The sequence below is a fragment of the Trachypithecus francoisi genome, unplaced genomic scaffold, assembly GCF_009764315.1.
Source record: "Trachypithecus francoisi isolate TF-2019V2 unplaced genomic scaffold, Tfra_2.0 Lachesis_group0, whole genome shotgun sequence".
In the NCBI taxonomy this organism is placed as follows: Eukaryota; Metazoa; Chordata; class Mammalia; order Primates; family Cercopithecidae; genus Trachypithecus; species Trachypithecus francoisi.
Window position 1 is genome coordinate 190970992 of NW_022681453.1, and position 16752 is coordinate 190987743.

Below are 16752 nucleotides of genomic sequence, written 5' to 3' on the forward strand. Positions count from 1 at the left end.
AATGCTATTGGTCATAGGAAAAAGGTCTTGGCTTTAACCCCAAATGATATGCGATGAAAGGTATTGAGCAAAGAAGTGAGTTTATTTCATTTTATCTTTTAACTGGGTCACTCTGGCTGCTGTATAGAAAATAGGCTGGCGGGGGGAGGCTTGAAGTAAAGAGACCAGTTAGAGAGTTATTGCAAGAGTCTATACAAACAGGATAGTAGCTTAGACTAGGGAGTGGCAACGGGGGTATTGAGAATTGCTTGAAATCTGTGTCCATATACATTGAAAGTAGTGGTGAATTCACTACTGTGTTCCAATTCAAGGCAAAAACGATTGTACTATTCGCTCTTACAGTTTTGCCTTCTTTTGTAATGTGTTTAAAATAAAAAGTTTCCCATTTTTCAAAGGTGAAAACAAAAATCATTGTCAAGGCTTGAAAAATTTCAAATCTATCAGAGATATTGGATATTATCTTTTCTAAACACCTCATTTTACAGACTAGAAAACAAAGGATTCGTTCCTCAGAGGAGAAATGATGGGGGGAAGTAAACCAAGGAACAGAAAGTTTGTGGGACTTAAATAAGTTCACTCAGCTATTTAGAGAAAGAACCTGGACTGGAAACCAGGCTGTCTGACTCACAGCCCAAGCTACTTTGTCTTAAAGTTGGTGATATTTAAGGGGGCTGTACTGTTCCTTTAAAGTTGTGTTCTGTTATTTTGATTTAACAAACATTGAGTGAAAGCCACAGGTATCTCAGACTGAAAAGTCTTCAGGGCCTAGGCAGGTAGGAAGAAAATGTGGAAAAAAAGTAGATGCATCTGTTGCTTACATACAATCATTCCTGCTTCCCAAGCCTGCCAGCTAAATGAAACACATTTGCAGCTCTTCGGGTTTTAGAAAATCTCCATCGCTTGGCTAGGCAGAAGGGCAAATAAGGAAGTCATACTCTAATAGGGAAAACACAAAAGCAGATAAGGAATTGCTGTATATAAAGTGACTTGTGCAGCTGTAAACATGCATAAGCCTCAAATACAGTAGAGTGAAGTGAGTGAGCGTGGGGTTTTGTATGGGGTGACAGCTGAGACAAGATGGCTAAAGAAGACCTCACGTGGACGAAAGAAACAGGAGTTGACGAGGGTTTTGAAGGCTGAGAGTGGCTTGCCTTGTGGATAAGATTGGCAAAGACCTCACAAGCCAAAGAAATCTGCATATGTAAAAGCTCCAAGACATACAAGTCTGTGATACAGGCTTACCTATTTCACTACATACTTTTCATCTTTTTTTCTTTTTTTTGTAATTCTCCAAACTTATATTTGATCATAGATCTGTCTAGAATTGAGCCTTGACTCTCTTCAAGTAATGAATCAAAATGTAGCAGATTTCACACGTTTAAGATGGTAGAAAGTTTGAATTTCAGTGCCTACAGACCTCTGCTTTCCCTATTATATTAGGAGTCCGATCCCCATAGAAATAGGCTTCACAGTCCCAGAACAGAGATTGCCTTCATCAGCAAATGTGAGCACTTCAAATCCTGGGGGTAGGGGAAAGATGCCAGTTGTACTTGCTGCAGTGCATCAGAATAATCTGGACAGCTTGTCAAAACACAGACTGCTGGGCCCCAGCCTCACAGTTTCTGATTCAGCATGTCTGAAGTGATGCTGGAAAATGTGTATTTCTAACAAGTTCCCAGATACATAGATGCTGCTGGTCTAGGGACTAGACATTTTATGAATCACTGACTTACTCTTCAATATCCACCAGTGTAAACACCTTCAAATTCTTCCATATAACAAGAGTTGCCACTGCTAAGAACTGTATTTCTGTTAAAATGGTCACTGTGCATGAGCTCCTTGCAAATAAAGGGTCTCTCATCCCTACTGATGAAAACAATGACAGCAGATGACATTTATTAAGAATTACTGTGTTCTAGGTACCGCTTAAAGCACTTTTAAGGAATCAAACCATTTAATCTACACAACAGCCCTATGATCTAAATATTATTATTATTGTCATTTAACAAATGAGGAAATTTAACACAGAGAGGGGTTAAATAACTCATTCAAAGGCAAAGAACCTCAAGTCAGATTACTGGGACCCAAATTCTGGTTCTAGCATTTATGTGTTCAACTCTCTAGATCTTTAAACACACTTTGAGACTATCACACAGGGATTTGCAAACTGATGATTTCCTGCCTGCTGGTAACATATCTTTCAGAACAAAGGGTATTCAGGGAAACAGAAGTTGTCAATCAGTTTTTCTGAACATACCTTTACTTCTATATCAGAAGTTAATAAAAGACTATCAAAATCTTAGCGATTCTTGGCTCCTCTAATTTTGTACTATTTGAATTTGTATTAAGTCAGAGAAAGTTTTTGTGACTTGCTCAAGGCCAAAGCACCAGTTATCACACAGAGCCAAAAACAGATCAAAGACAACCTCAGTCATCAGCTCTTTCTAACAATACATTTGGTTTAAGCAGCTCCAATAAGATTTTTAAGTACTATGTATTCTGCCTAGAAATATACCCATAAAAAGTCATAGAGTAAATAGGAAAGAATATAATTTCAAATGACTCGTGTTTTGCTTTACTGACCAGGAAGATACATGGGAGTAGAAGTCTTATGATCAAAAATGTATATAAGATCAAGAAGAAAGTGAAGAGTTGAGGCTAAAAAGTCTGCAGCAGTTATCCCCTTATGATTTTATGTAAGGGGATAAGTCATTCAAGAAAATAATTAGTGTTTGCTCAAATTTTCCACAAATATTATTTGGAGGCACTATCTTTAAAATTAAAACATAGTCAATGAAAACAAATTTCTAAAAATTTAGAACGTCTGTTTAATTTTTTGTAGTACCTGCATGCCCTTGTAATAACAAATATAAGATTTCCTTCATAATTTTCCTCAACTAACCATCTGGATCATACTTCTGTTGATAGTTTAGCAATAAAAGCTTCTGCTGACTCTGGCTGTGTCTATATACTTGTGACTGGCGGTATCAAAACATCATATGTTTGGTATTGTATAGAAAACATAACTAAATGACTAAACTTTTACATTTCCAATTGGTTTTCTGAAAATCAGACACAGAACATTTTGAAATGTTTGTTGATGCTAAACTCATAGCGAATTTAACACATTCATAAAATCTAAAGAAAGTATATTTATATTCATAATTGATAAGAACATAAAGTATTAGAAGTCTAGACTGAGAGAATCTTAATAATTTCCAGATTAACTGAATAGCAAATATAAGAAAAAAAAGAATACATTACTAAAAACAGAACATAGGAGACTTTTTAAATAATTTTGGATAAATAAAGATTTTTTAAATTGGAAAGAAAAGCTGAGGGCAGAAAAACACATTTAAAATAAAACAAAAAAGAATAAAGCATGGCAAAAAAAAATCAAAGGCAACAGAATTAGCAAAAAAAAAAAAAATGGCAAATCACAACAAAAACCTGATTGTTTAAATACAGATTTCCTAAAAATAAAAAGGGACATTTCATAGAATCAGATATAGACAGACAGTTCATAGAAAAGGAAGTACGATCACCCTTAAACAAGTGTTTAACCTAACTCATAATTTGAAAAAAATTAAAATTTACATTTTAAAGTAACAAAGAACCAAGTTTTGTGTTTGTTTATTTGTTTGTTTTTGGTTTTCAAGACAGAGTCTCGCTGTGTCACCCAGGCTGGAAGACAGTGGGAAGATCTCTGCTCTCTGCAACCTCCGCCTATCTGGTTCAAGCAATTCTCATGCCTCCGCCTTCCGAGTAGCTGGAATTACAGGCATGCACCACCATGCCCGGCTAATTTTTCTTGTATTTTTAGTAGAGACAAGTTTTCACCATGTTGGCCATGGCTGGTCTAGAACTCCCAATGTCAGGTGACCCACCCACCTCTGCCTCCCAAAGTGCTGGGATTACAGGTGTCAGCCACTGTGACCAGCTAGAACCAAAAGTTTGATAACACATTTTGTTGACTAGATGATAAGGAAATAGACAATTTTAGAGTAAATTTGTACAATGGAAAGCAATTAGGTGATACCTTTCAAAATGAAGAAAGCACGTACCCTTGATCCAGCAATTCTACTTCTAAGTAACCATCCTATAAATACATTTGTATATATTAAAAATGATTTATATAGGAGGATTTTCTTTATGGCATTGTTTGTATTAGCAAAATGCCTAATAGGAAATTAAGTATTAATTATCCATTTAAATATGTATTAATATGAAAAAATCTTGCAGATATACATTTTAAGTTAAAAGAAGGTGCTGATCGATAGATCAATATAGTAGATAGATATAGACAGATAGCTGGATGGATAGATATTGTACATGCTGATAAGTGCATAGACTATATCAGGAAAATACCAAGAATGTGCCTAGGTGGCAATGGAGGGGTGCGAATGAAAATTGCTTTAGACTGCATCAATGACTTCCAGTGAATATCATAAACACACCCATGGTTGAACAAAGTTTGTTTTAATAATGCTCAGCAAGGAGGAAAAATACACACCAGAGTAGAACTGGGGTGTCTTGGGAAGAGGATTTAAGAAAAGATTTACAGGATTTGGATGTGTAGCAAGTGGTTTTAAGGAGGGCTCAAAGAAATGAGCATCTGCCCCAGATTGGATTCTCTAAGGATGTGGGTGTAATTCTATGGCTACTATCTTAGTAATTCTTTTCTAGAAGGCAAGAACAGAGCAAGGTTAAAGCTGTGTTTGGTAAACAAGCAGCAGCCACACACATAATCCAGGACAGAGACATATTTAGTCATTTTGTAGTTTAGGAAACATTTTTGGTTTTGTCGTGTTCAGACATGATTACAGGGTCTTGCTTTAATCTTGACTCTTCATGTCTCAGTGGCTTTGTCTAATTTCAAATGTTGTGCAATTGTCTATATTCAACAGAAGGAGACCAAGTCTTCTTGGGAGTGCCAAGCCACCTTCTGGCTGTCAGGGACTGTTTCGCTGCTTCTCAACTACACACGCTGATGTGCCTTTACAATTTGGTGCCATACACTTATCTTATCTATTCAAAATAAGTTTTCAAAGAATATCAGGACTAAAGGAGACCCTAAAAGTCACTGAGTTCTGAAATCATGCCCTCCTACCACCACTCTGCTTCCTCCTCCCACACCAAGGGGGTTTTCTTATAAACCTCCCCCTTTGCCTCAAGTGCCAGAACAGCATCTGCTTGAATATCTCCAGTCTCACCACTGTACTAGCTTGTCAGGCAGCCCATTCCATAGTCAAATGGCTCTCAATATTTTATTGTTCAGAGGTAAAGAGAACAATACCTTTGGTTATAATATCTTCATTGTTTTCTCCCTAGCATTTTTTGACCTCTTCAAATGTGTCTTGTCTTATGGTAACTCAGGAAACAAAATGATTAGCTTTTTAATTTTATGTAAAATATTCCTATTAATACCCTCCAAACTGCCATTGTCTTTTTTGTTCCAGTGTTCCAACACAGTTTTGTAATTTTTATCATTACATTTGCAGAGATTCTTATCTGTTACTGCCGACAAATCCATTTGTGTTTTGTACTCAATTACATATAATTAGTCTTTTCTTCATGAACAAAAGAACAGGTGTCTTTATCAATTCTGTGCAAGATGCTATGGTAAGGTTGGTTAGACCTAATGATGTCTAGTGAACCAAACAACACATTTCTGACAGATGCTCATAGTAACAAGATTCTTTTTTCAAACAATCAACTGCTTGTACTCCTACACACACAAAGTAGAGAAAGAAAAGACATTTTAACAACTTAGAGGCTTATAATTTTTCTATAAAAGAAATGAGTAGAATTTAAATCCTTCTTTGATATTTTTACTTCTAATCCTCACTCAGACAAAGTATATGTAAAATTATTTATTTTTATTTGATATTCTTCATTAAAATATGTGGGGAGAGGGTCAGAAGAAAGCACATTAGTTGAAAAACTGATAACATTTTAATAAAGGCTATAGCTCTCTGTAAATAATATTCACAAGTGTTAATTTTCTGACGTTGATCATTATGTTGTTATGTAAAATGATACCATTAGGAGAAGCTGGATAAAAAGTATAAAGGAATTCACTTTTATTACTTTGTAATTTTTCTGAAATCTTAAATGATTTTTTAAGTTAAAAAATACGTGGGGCCGGTCGCAGTGACCCACGCCTGTAATTCCAGCACTTTGGGAGGCCAAGGCAGGTGGATCACGAGGTCAGGAGATCAAGACCATCCTGGGCAACATGGTGAAACCCCGTCTCTACTAAAAATACAAAAATTAGCTGGGCGTGGTGGCACGTGCCTGTAATCCCAGCTACTTGGGAGACTGAGGCAGGAGAATCGCTTGAACCAGGGAGTCAGAGGTTGCAGTGAGCCGAGATCACGCCACTATACTCCAGCCTGGTGACAGAGTGAGATTCCGTCTCAAAAAAGTAAAATGTGGATAACAGTATTTTAGCCAGTGACCTACAGAAACTTTTGTACATATTGACAGAGACATTCATGCACCTAGTCATTCATTCACTCACTTTGTATTGAGTGCTTACTATGTGTTACAGACTATTCATTCTAGGTTCTAATAGTGCATGAGGCATCAGTCAAAATCTTTTCACTCACGGAACATGCATTCTTCTGGGAAAGAAGATCAAAAATAAATAAACAGCAATAATACATATTTCAGAAAGTGGGATATGAAAATAGAGAGTTCCAAGGTGAGAAGTGTAATTTTTAGAGGACTGTTAAAGAAGGCATCTTCAACATCTATAAGATAGATCTTAGCAGCACTATTGGTAATGGCCTTAAAATAGAAACAATAATTATACACAAAAAGGAAAAGGAATAAATATGTTTGTATACATTCATACAGTGGAATATTCTACAAAAATGAAAGAAATAAAACAAATAAATATATTACCATAGACAAACCTCGCAACCATAATGTTGGGGATTAAAGTACATAAAACATATTTATGATAATGTTCTAACTTACAAAATATTTTAAAATATGCAAAACAATGTTACGAATTAAAATTTTTTATTAAATTGCATATATATGAGATATACAAAATTCCAGGGAGTTATTATATCTGGTAATGAAGGAAAGCAAGATTCCATCAGGGATATCACAACAAGGAGGTTAAACTATATTGATATTTTTAATTAATTTTAAAAAAGCTAGTAGTAGGTATCCAGATAAACTTGTATTAATCTTTATATTTTGCACACCTAAATGATTTTAAAAACAATTGATTAAAAAGTGTGTGTGGTAGTTTATCTTGATAAAATATTAGTTTAAATCTGTGAGTTCAGAGAGATTTTTTAAAGTACGTATTTGACACAATGCATGCCCTTTGGTGTGTGTGTATGTGTGTTTGTGTGTGGTAGGCATAATGACATTATGCTAAGATATATATATATATATATATATATGCATGAAGGGAGGTACAAATGTACACGTGGGTGTAGATTTACACTAGCAGTTAACCCAGCATCAACAAAGCAAGCACTGTCAATCATTTTCCTAGAAAGAATGCAGGAAGGATTTGTCTTAGCTTGACCCCAAACCTGCACTTTCACACTCTTCTGTCTTTGCCCCATGATAAATGTCATGCATTTGCAAGATAGTTGGCTGGGTAAAGATAGCATTTTGTAGATTGAATATGGCTAATTGTCTTACTTAGGGATTGATTCTATCTTCATCAATTTATAATTTTTCAATTTTTTTTAAAGTTAGATGGATGGTGCTGACAGAGATGTTGATATATCATCACCATCTCCAGCCATCACATTTTATAGAAATAAAACCTGAGAACTAGTAATATCTTGGAGTTAGTGCAGATAAGTGACACCACTAAGTGGTTCCCTGGTTCTTGCATCTATATTTGTAGCCTCACTAAATCGACATTTAATGACAGATGCAATAAATGAAAATACACGGAGAGAAAACTATCCTGATTCTTCTACACTGAGCTGAAAGCTTTAATCATTTAAAGAATGCTTTCACAAAAACACGCTACCAATGCAAACCAAAATAAGTCAATCAACAACTTAGCAAAAAATCTGAAAGCAAGAAAACTGAAATGAAATTCTTTATAATAAGATCTTTTTTTTTTTTTTTTTTTTGAGACGGAGTCTCGCTCTGCCGTCCAGGCTGGAGTGCAGTGGCCGGATCTCAGCTCATTGCAAGCTCCGCCTCCTGGATTTAGGCCATTCTTCTGCCTCAGCCTCCCGAGTAGCTGGGACTACAGGCGCCCGCCACCTCGCCCGGCTAGTTTTTTGTATTTTTTAGTAGAGATGGGGTTTCACCGTGTTAGCCAGGATGGTCTCGATCTCCTGACCTCGTGATCTGCCCGTCTCGGCCTCCCAAAGTGCTGGGATTACAGGCTTGAGCCACCGCCCCCGGCCAATAATAAGATCTTTTATCTATTGTAAATTATATTCTAAATGTGTGATATTAACTGAACAAAGAATAACTTAGAAAGGGTGGACAAGATCATTTTCATTCTTTAGGAACTTTAAATTTTTCCTCAAATATTTCTTAATAATTTAAAAGACATTTCACTATAAAATATCTAGCTTCCGATATTAGTTTACGCAGTTTAGTAGATTATCAGCCTGATCACAAAATTACATCCATCAGAATCACAACTTGTTTGGACAGATATCAATGAGTATTTACTGTGTGCTCAACACTAAAGATCTAGCAACGAAGACAGACAAACATTAGGAAACAATATGGCATCATACATAATTTTAGAATGACACGAATTTGCCCTCAGGTATCTGTATATGATTATGCAAAATTTGAAAGACATGAGAGCTATCAATCTTGCCTCTGGAGCTTGGATTTGAAATTTTTCTAGACTGCAAATTCATTTTGTCATACCTTGATGATTGCATTTAATTTTTAAACTTGTCAACTCTAAAGTTAGATCACTTAAAAACTATATCCAGAGAAATTATTATTAATCTTTGAATGCTCAGCATTTTTATTTCCCCCCAAAAAATTTAAATTCCATTTCGGTCTATCAGTCTTCATTATCTTCTTACTGTCATATATATTTATTACATGTGCCATAGGTAATCATGATATTTAAATATATTTTCCTTTTAAAATCAGCAATTTTGCCTTTAACATAAAATAACATATATGTCACACATGTACTCAGTATTTACCTTAAGAGGTAATTTTTGTCTGTCAGAAATTGTGTTCTGAGAAATACATAACTTGTTCATTATTGAACTATAACTTGTTCATCTCTTGGTTCCGGGATTTAAATACCATCTTGTGTTGGAAGATGTGCTTGATTGTTCCTAGGAGTGTTTATCATCATGCTGCCTAAAAACACCGTGATGGGAGTATATTCTTGCCCACTGATCAAAGGAAATACCTTTAAGCCTCTTACCTTCTCTTACCTGCATCACCTCCCTCCTATACTGTGTCTTTGCTGCAGGAAATCATAGCAAGAAGGATAAAGGAAAAGACACTAGCTTATTAATAGTTAAATAGTTTGAAAGGCATAGTTTGTAAGGCAGCTTAGCAATGCTTTAAGTATAAGATACACTGGGCCCTACATTTGATTTGTAACCAGATTGTAAGAAGCTGATGTTTCTTACTGTAGTCGCTGTTTTCGTCCTTGGTCCCATCAATGGTGCCATCTGGGTGCATCTGCAGGAAATATCCCTGCTGGCTGAATAACCTTGTCACAATCCCTTTCAGCTGGGGTTCTGCAAAACAAAATAATTATTCAAATTTTTGTTTGGCTTATACAAACGCACACTTACAAATTGTTAAAAACATCCTGTAAGTAAATATGTAAATGCCAATAGCTTAAATATTGAATTATGTATTGGGGATTTGGGTATTTCAGTAACGTATCTATGCTTTTTATTCCATCTAGAGGTAGAGCTTTAACACTTTTAGCAGTAACTAAATGCAAATAAATAAAAGCAAATTATGATTAGGAAAATACTGAGACATGCTAAAAAGTGAATTATTTTCCTCCTTTGTACATCTGGTGTCTGACTGCAAGATTTCACCAACATTATAGTCCCATTCCAGAATTATTGTTTAGGCCAAATGCCTCTGTAATTTCTAAGTTTCTAGTAGTCATAACCAGGTTCATAAGATTTCTATTTCTGGAAGATGTCAGCTCTCCATCAGAAGCTCCTGGGTTTTGAATTTGTGATCAAGTTCAGCCAGAAAGAATAGTTTGGATGAGAAGAACCACAGGCAACAGCAAAACTTCCACGGCCATGAGATGTCACTGGGAAATATGTGGAAATGCAAATTTCACCTTCACTACATAGTTCTTCAGAGAGGAGCCTCAGTATTCCAAAGTTCATTTCTCCAGTACAAAAAAAAAAAAAAAAAAATCAAGTCATACATATTTCTCTACGTATTTCAAACCAGAATTGCTCAACTTTTAAAAGCCCTCTAAACACAAACACTTTCAAACTAACCTTTGTATAATACATTTGAATTTTTGTGCATCAGCTAATATAAATATCTAAAGCTTTCTCATTGCAGTGCTGGCTGCCAGCAACAATCTAATTTCCACCGCATCACCATTTTTGTTTCTATTGTTGAGCAAAAATGAATTATTCTAGGGCACTTATAGCCCTAATTTTTTCATTAAAATAAGGAGAAAAAGAAAAATGCTGCTTCTAGAGAGAAAAATTGAGGCAAAGATGAAATCATGTGATTGCTGAAGTAGCAACATGGTATCCTCAGAAGGACAATCGCTGAATTTAAGTGAGTCAACTTCATCCTTCATCCATTTATTCAACTAATCTATACCAAGAATGTCTTTTTTCTGCCCAGCAATATGGCAGGCACTGTGTGTTACACTGAATGCATTTATCGATGTTTAGGTCTAAAAGAAAATCCTAGTTAAACATTTAATGTGATAAATTCTTTGAGAATTGGCCTACACCCTGTAACAAGTGTCTGTCGTTGGGACTTTTGCACATGTGACTTGATCACATTCACATTGTTTGGGAATATGGGGCAATGCCTCTATCAACACGTCTTTTTCACAGCAGTCCTAAGAAGCAAAAGACATGTCAAAGAAATTGGGAATGAGGAAGCAGGCTGATGAGCAGATAACTGAACTGGAAATTAGGCATTCTAATTAATAGGTAGGTATTGTCTTTATGAGTTAAATAAATTCAATTTTTTAAATTTGTGAACTTCAATGTCCTCATCACTAAAAATCTTGAAGTTAAACTGAATGATTGTTTGTTCCTTCATGTGAGTCTCTATTCACTCTGAGCACAGTAGAACCCTCTGCCTTGAATGCTGGCAGAAATAGAAGAATGGATTTGTCTTCAATGCACTTCCTCCATAGGCTCATCTAATCCCACAACTATGGACAAGTTGGGGAAACACATGGCTAGCTAATGCTGCAAACAACTCTCTCTTTTTTTTGAAAAAAAATTATATTTTAAGTTCTAGGATACATGAGCGCAATGTGCAGGTTTGTTACATATGTATACATGTACCATGTTGGTGTGCTGCACCCATTAACTCATCATTTACATTAGGTATATGTGCTAATGCTATCCCTCCCCCCGCCCCCCACCCCACGACAGGCCCCGGTGTGTGATGTTCCCCTTCCTGTGTCCAAGTGATCTCATTGCTCAATTCCCACGTATGAGTGAGAACATGCAGTGTTTGGTTTTCTGTCCTTGTGACAGTTGCCGCAAACAGCTCTCTGTGTGCCTCTGCCTTTGGCTGCCTGGCTGACACGCAGCTTCTGATGTGGTAGACTCACCTATAGATTTGAACCTCAAATGCTGTGTGGCCCTGAGCAACTCATCTAACTAACATCTGAGTTTCAAGTTTTTGTACCTATAGAGTAAGATTTTTAAAAAGTGCTACTCTATAATCTTTGCAAATTTCAAATGAATAATGACAAAGTACGAACTAGAAAACCCATAAAATATACATCCTGATTAAAGTCTAATGTTTCAACTATGAAAATCAAGGACACGGTATAAGGGAGGTAAAAGAAGCATTCTGAGAAAAGAATATGTCTCCAGCTTCTGCTTTAGTAAAATATTAACTGAGTTTGTAAAGCCACTAAAGTAAACAGTGGGCTAAAAGTACAGGATAGAAAACGATAGAAGGGAGGAAGAGGACAACTGTCTTACAATTCATACTTTATTTCTAATAAGCTTGATAAAGTCACTTTAAGAAGTCATGTTTTTATTGGTAATGAGATGCATGGCAGTTTAGTCGTTAAAACCTGTAAATGATTGTTTGTTTTCTTCGTGCTCCTCTTTCCGTACCTGTAATTAAACACTTCTTTAGCCTTGGTGGAGCCATCCCCTGTTGGAGACTTGGTAATTCAGGTTGGGAACTCCTGCTCAGGATAATGAGCATCAGATTCTGAGCACCCATCTCTGAGAGCAGTGCCAGAACAAGCCCAGAGTCTGCGTTTTAATTATGTTGTGATATGTGAAAATGAACATCCTATATTATAGAAGTTTCAAAGGAGACTTGATCATCTGTTGAAAAAAAATACCCTGAACATACATAACATAGATGGGGCACAGAAAGCTGTGTAGTCTGACTGGCATCTTTTATGTCTATTACCATCTATCAAGTCTTACCAACCTTTCCAGGTTCAGCTCAACATCACCTCCTCCATGAAGGCTCGATTATCATAAGTGAGGATCTCCTTTATAAGGGGGAAAGCCAGAACATGTTTTGCTCTATTTTAAAGAAAGGAGGTACAAAATGAGACTACTTTTCAGCACATCCAGCATCCTCGGTACATTCAACGAATGCACATTTATTCGTCAGACTATGCTTGGGGACCCAAGATAGGAATAAAACCGTTGCTGTCCTCCGGGAGCACCCAGTCAAATGCATGAAACATATTTGTGCATAATACTAGTGTGGGAGAGTTGATAAATGAGGAAGTGAATCACAGTGATGTGATGTCACCAAGGAGCAAGTGACCAGTTCTCTCTGAAAGTTGGGATAAGACACTTCATCTCTCACTTAAAGAATGAGCAGGACTGCTATAGGCAAGGAAACCAGAGGAAAGGCATTCCACACAAAACATGACAACTCTGGGCATGATGCAGCCTGGTAATAGACAGAAGAGAAAAAAGGGTTCTCAAATGCAGACATGCAAGTAAGTGCCTGTTCTCAACAAATATTCATAACACAACAGTGACACTAAGACAAATAGGGCCAATGGAATAGATTTTCTATGCACCTAATTTTTTTTCAGTTTATATGACTCCTTGATTTTAAAATTATGCTCTTCCATTACTATTTTTCTTTTTTTAATGAAATGATGGCTATATTATTAGATGGTAGGGGAGGAATGGTTGGTTTGTTCCCTTTTGTGCTCTAAAGTGGTGTGGCAAATACTGCAAGCATTTCACTGAAATCCATTTCCTCTTTTTTCTGGGCACCCAGCTAGACCATATGTCCTAGCCTCCCTTGCAGTTGGGTTTGGCAGATGAATGAGTGTCATATGGAATGTAAGTGGAAGTGATGTGTGCCATTTTCAGGCCAAGGTTTTTAAAAGCAAACATTCTCCTCCACATTCTCTTTTCCTTAACACCGGCCAGATTAAGATAACATAACCCTGGGGGCTACAGGAGCAACAGAAGGGAAGAACGTTGGGTCCCTGAATAACAGGTAAAGAAAAGATGACAGCCATTGAAATACCTCCCTTGGGCAGTGAACTGAATAAGAAATAAACTTCCATTGGCTGCCTGTAATGGGCTTTGAACCTCCTGCCAAAAAATACAATACGGAAAGGGAAGGAGACAGTAATATTATGGTGGAGAAACCTAACAAAGCACTACCTCAGTCAGGTGATCAAGGTTAACATCATCAATTATAAAACATGCTGATAGTATGTACTCTTGAGATTATGTGATGAGAATAGCACTTTACCTCTGTGATCTTCCTCCAAAAAACCCACAACCTCAGTCTCATTATGAGAAAAAAAAAATTAGACAAATGCCAATGAAAGAATGTTCTACAAAATACTTGACCAATACTCCTCAAAATGGACTGTTCATAACACAAAGAAGGGATAAATGCTTGAGGTGAGCGATAACCTATTTGCCATGATGTGATTACTACACATCGTATGCCTGCATCAAAATATCACGTATACCCTACAAATATATACACCCACCATGTACTCATAAAAGTTAAAAGTAACAAATAATAAAAAAAAAAACTATCAATGTCATTGAAAAAAACAAGTGTCTAGGAAAAAGTCATAGATAAAAGGAGTCTAAAAAGACGTAACAACTAAATGTAATAGGGTATTCTGAATGAGATCCTAGACTGAAAAAGAACATTATGTAAAAATGAAGGAAATCTGAATAAAGTATGGATTTTAGTTAAAAATACTGTAATGATATAGATTCTTAATTGTGACAAATATTGTACATTAATGTAAGCTGTTACTATGGGAAATTGGATATAGGGTATACAGGAACTCTGCACTATCTTCACAGCTCTATAAACTTAAAAAATTCTGAAATAATAGGTTTATTAAAAATACTAAGTACAGGCAAAAAAGCAAGTTATACATGTTTTCCTCAAAGAGGCTGAGTGATAAAGAAGGTAAAGGATGGGACCTCGGGTTCAATACTGCTTCCCATCAGGATGACATGGCAATTTCAGCAGAAGGTTTGATTTCAGAGCCACTCAGAAAAGCTGACACATGCCAGAGCTATCTAGACGTTCCTGCTGGCTTGACAGTCCGTCTAGTGATACGGAGTATTTCCTAGGTACACGATGGAAACCCAGAACAGAGACAGAGCCAAGGGGTCCCGGTCACACATCTCAGGATGAATTACAGGAAATAGGATGAATTTTAGACGTGGAAAGGATCGACACTTTCCTTCATTAGCTTCAACGGTAAAAAAAAAACAAAAACCAAAACTCTGGCTTGGAGAGACAGTGTCTTACCCAAGGTCACACAGCTAACACACTGATGAGTTCAGACAAGAACTCAGTTCCTATTAACGGAATGGACATTATGCTTTCCTTTCCAAAGAGCAAAATTCTTACCATATTAAAACAGGGTTGGGAAGCAAGAAGGGAGAAGAGAGGAGAGAATAATGAGGGGAGAGTATCTAGCTGTGCATCAGTTATTAAAGTATGGGTTGATAGAGAAGCAGTTATGGAAAACTGTGCAAGAAATATGTGTATATACAACCTTTGATACTAAAATCTTCTAGGGCCAGCGTATTCACATATACCCAAACTTTAGAGAAAGAGTTTACATATAAACTCCAATCTAAAATGAAAACTATTATAACACTAAGGAAAATTATGTAATGGAGGCCGTATCTAGAGAATTAATAGTACTTTCAATAACAATGGCCATATTTTGAACCCATCTCCTTCGTGGCAGGTACGCTTCTGATCATTTTACTATGGTTTTATTTATTATGCATAACAACTGGCTGTATGAGGTGCTTTTTTCTCATTTTTCAGTTTCTTTGAGATTCCAGGAAGCTGCATCACTTTTACCCAAAGTCACAGCCACTCTCTAGCACTGTTCAGTCACTTTAAAAAGAATACTGGCAAAACTGGAACATGTCCAGAGGAAAGGGAGCCAAATAAAGAGGGTATAAATGACTGTCGTATGAAGAATGGCTGAATTAACAGTGGCTGTGCAGCCTAGAAAAGGGGGGATTTGGAGGAATGTGAGAGCCTAGAAGAGGGAGGATCTGGAGAGCTGTCTCCACATTCTTGAAAATCCAAAGAAATAAGAAGCAGCCAATTTGTTCTGAGTGGCTCCGCAGAGACAGACCTCCGGCCAATGGGTGAAAGTTACCAGGTATGCCGATAAAAAAGAACTCTCTGTTAATCGTATTCAAAGAGAGAACAGGTTGCCTAAGGAAAGAGTAAGTTTTCTATCACTGGATATAACCAGAAAGAAGCAGAAAAACTACAGGTCAGAGCAGCTGTCAAGGACGGGGATGTCTCCAGAGGCTGAGACACTCTGAGTGAGAATGAAAGATCCTTTCTAAAACCCTGGTGTCCTGGAAAGCTTTGGGATAAGCCGGATGGTCCACTAAATACAATTTCACTTTTCTGTTTCCTTAGTTGGTGCATAAGACAGGGAATTAAAAACAAGGTTTACCAGGCACCCAGAAAATGCAATCTTCTTTATAAATGTTAAACATGGATTGTGGAGTAGTTTGATGGGTTCTTTTAATCAGTCTCTTTGGGTTTACAAATGAGCCTTCTGTATTAACATTTAATGTCCACTTGAAGGAACTGAGATTGAGAAGCTGTGAAATGCGATTTTTGTCAAGTGCTTCCGGGGCATTACATTCAAGCAGACTTCAAAATTAGATTATTAGGGTTAGAAAATGTTCATAAGCAAATATATTTCTGACCAATCATGACTAAACGGTATAGACTAGGGCGTATTTACATACCATAAATCAAAGTCTCCGACAAATCAGAAACGAGCTACACAGTAAGCATTTGAAAAGGGATAGAACTTACCTGGACTTCTGAACACACTGAAAAATTGCAACTCTACTGAGCTACGGGGATTCATTAAAAATATATGCTATTTAGTAAAGGAGAAGCAGGCCTCAGGCCCCTCATTCACTCAAGAGACTGCGTGAACAGACCTAGAGGAACACCTTCCAGAACTGAAAGGCTAAGGTTGAAGACGTGTCACTGTAGCCTGGCGTAATCTGCTCTGTGGAGTAAAATGAGTCAGGTCCTGTCCGTCATCTTCAATCTCCC

General features: G+C 36.7%; 1 protein-coding gene across 3 annotated transcripts in view; it reads right to left on the minus strand.

Moving 5' to 3' along the window:
- The window catches only part of FGF12 (fibroblast growth factor 12), a 591075-nt gene that overhangs the window by 200205 nt on the left and 374118 nt on the right, over positions 1 to 16752 (minus strand). For all 3 annotated transcript variants that reach the window (XM_033213060.1, XM_033213059.1, XM_033213058.1), the window contains one exon: positions 9612 to 9722. In XM_033213060.1, the coding sequence (XP_033068951.1) occupies positions 9612 to 9722 (111 nt within the window). The remainder of the gene's footprint in view (positions 1 to 9611; positions 9723 to 16752) is intronic.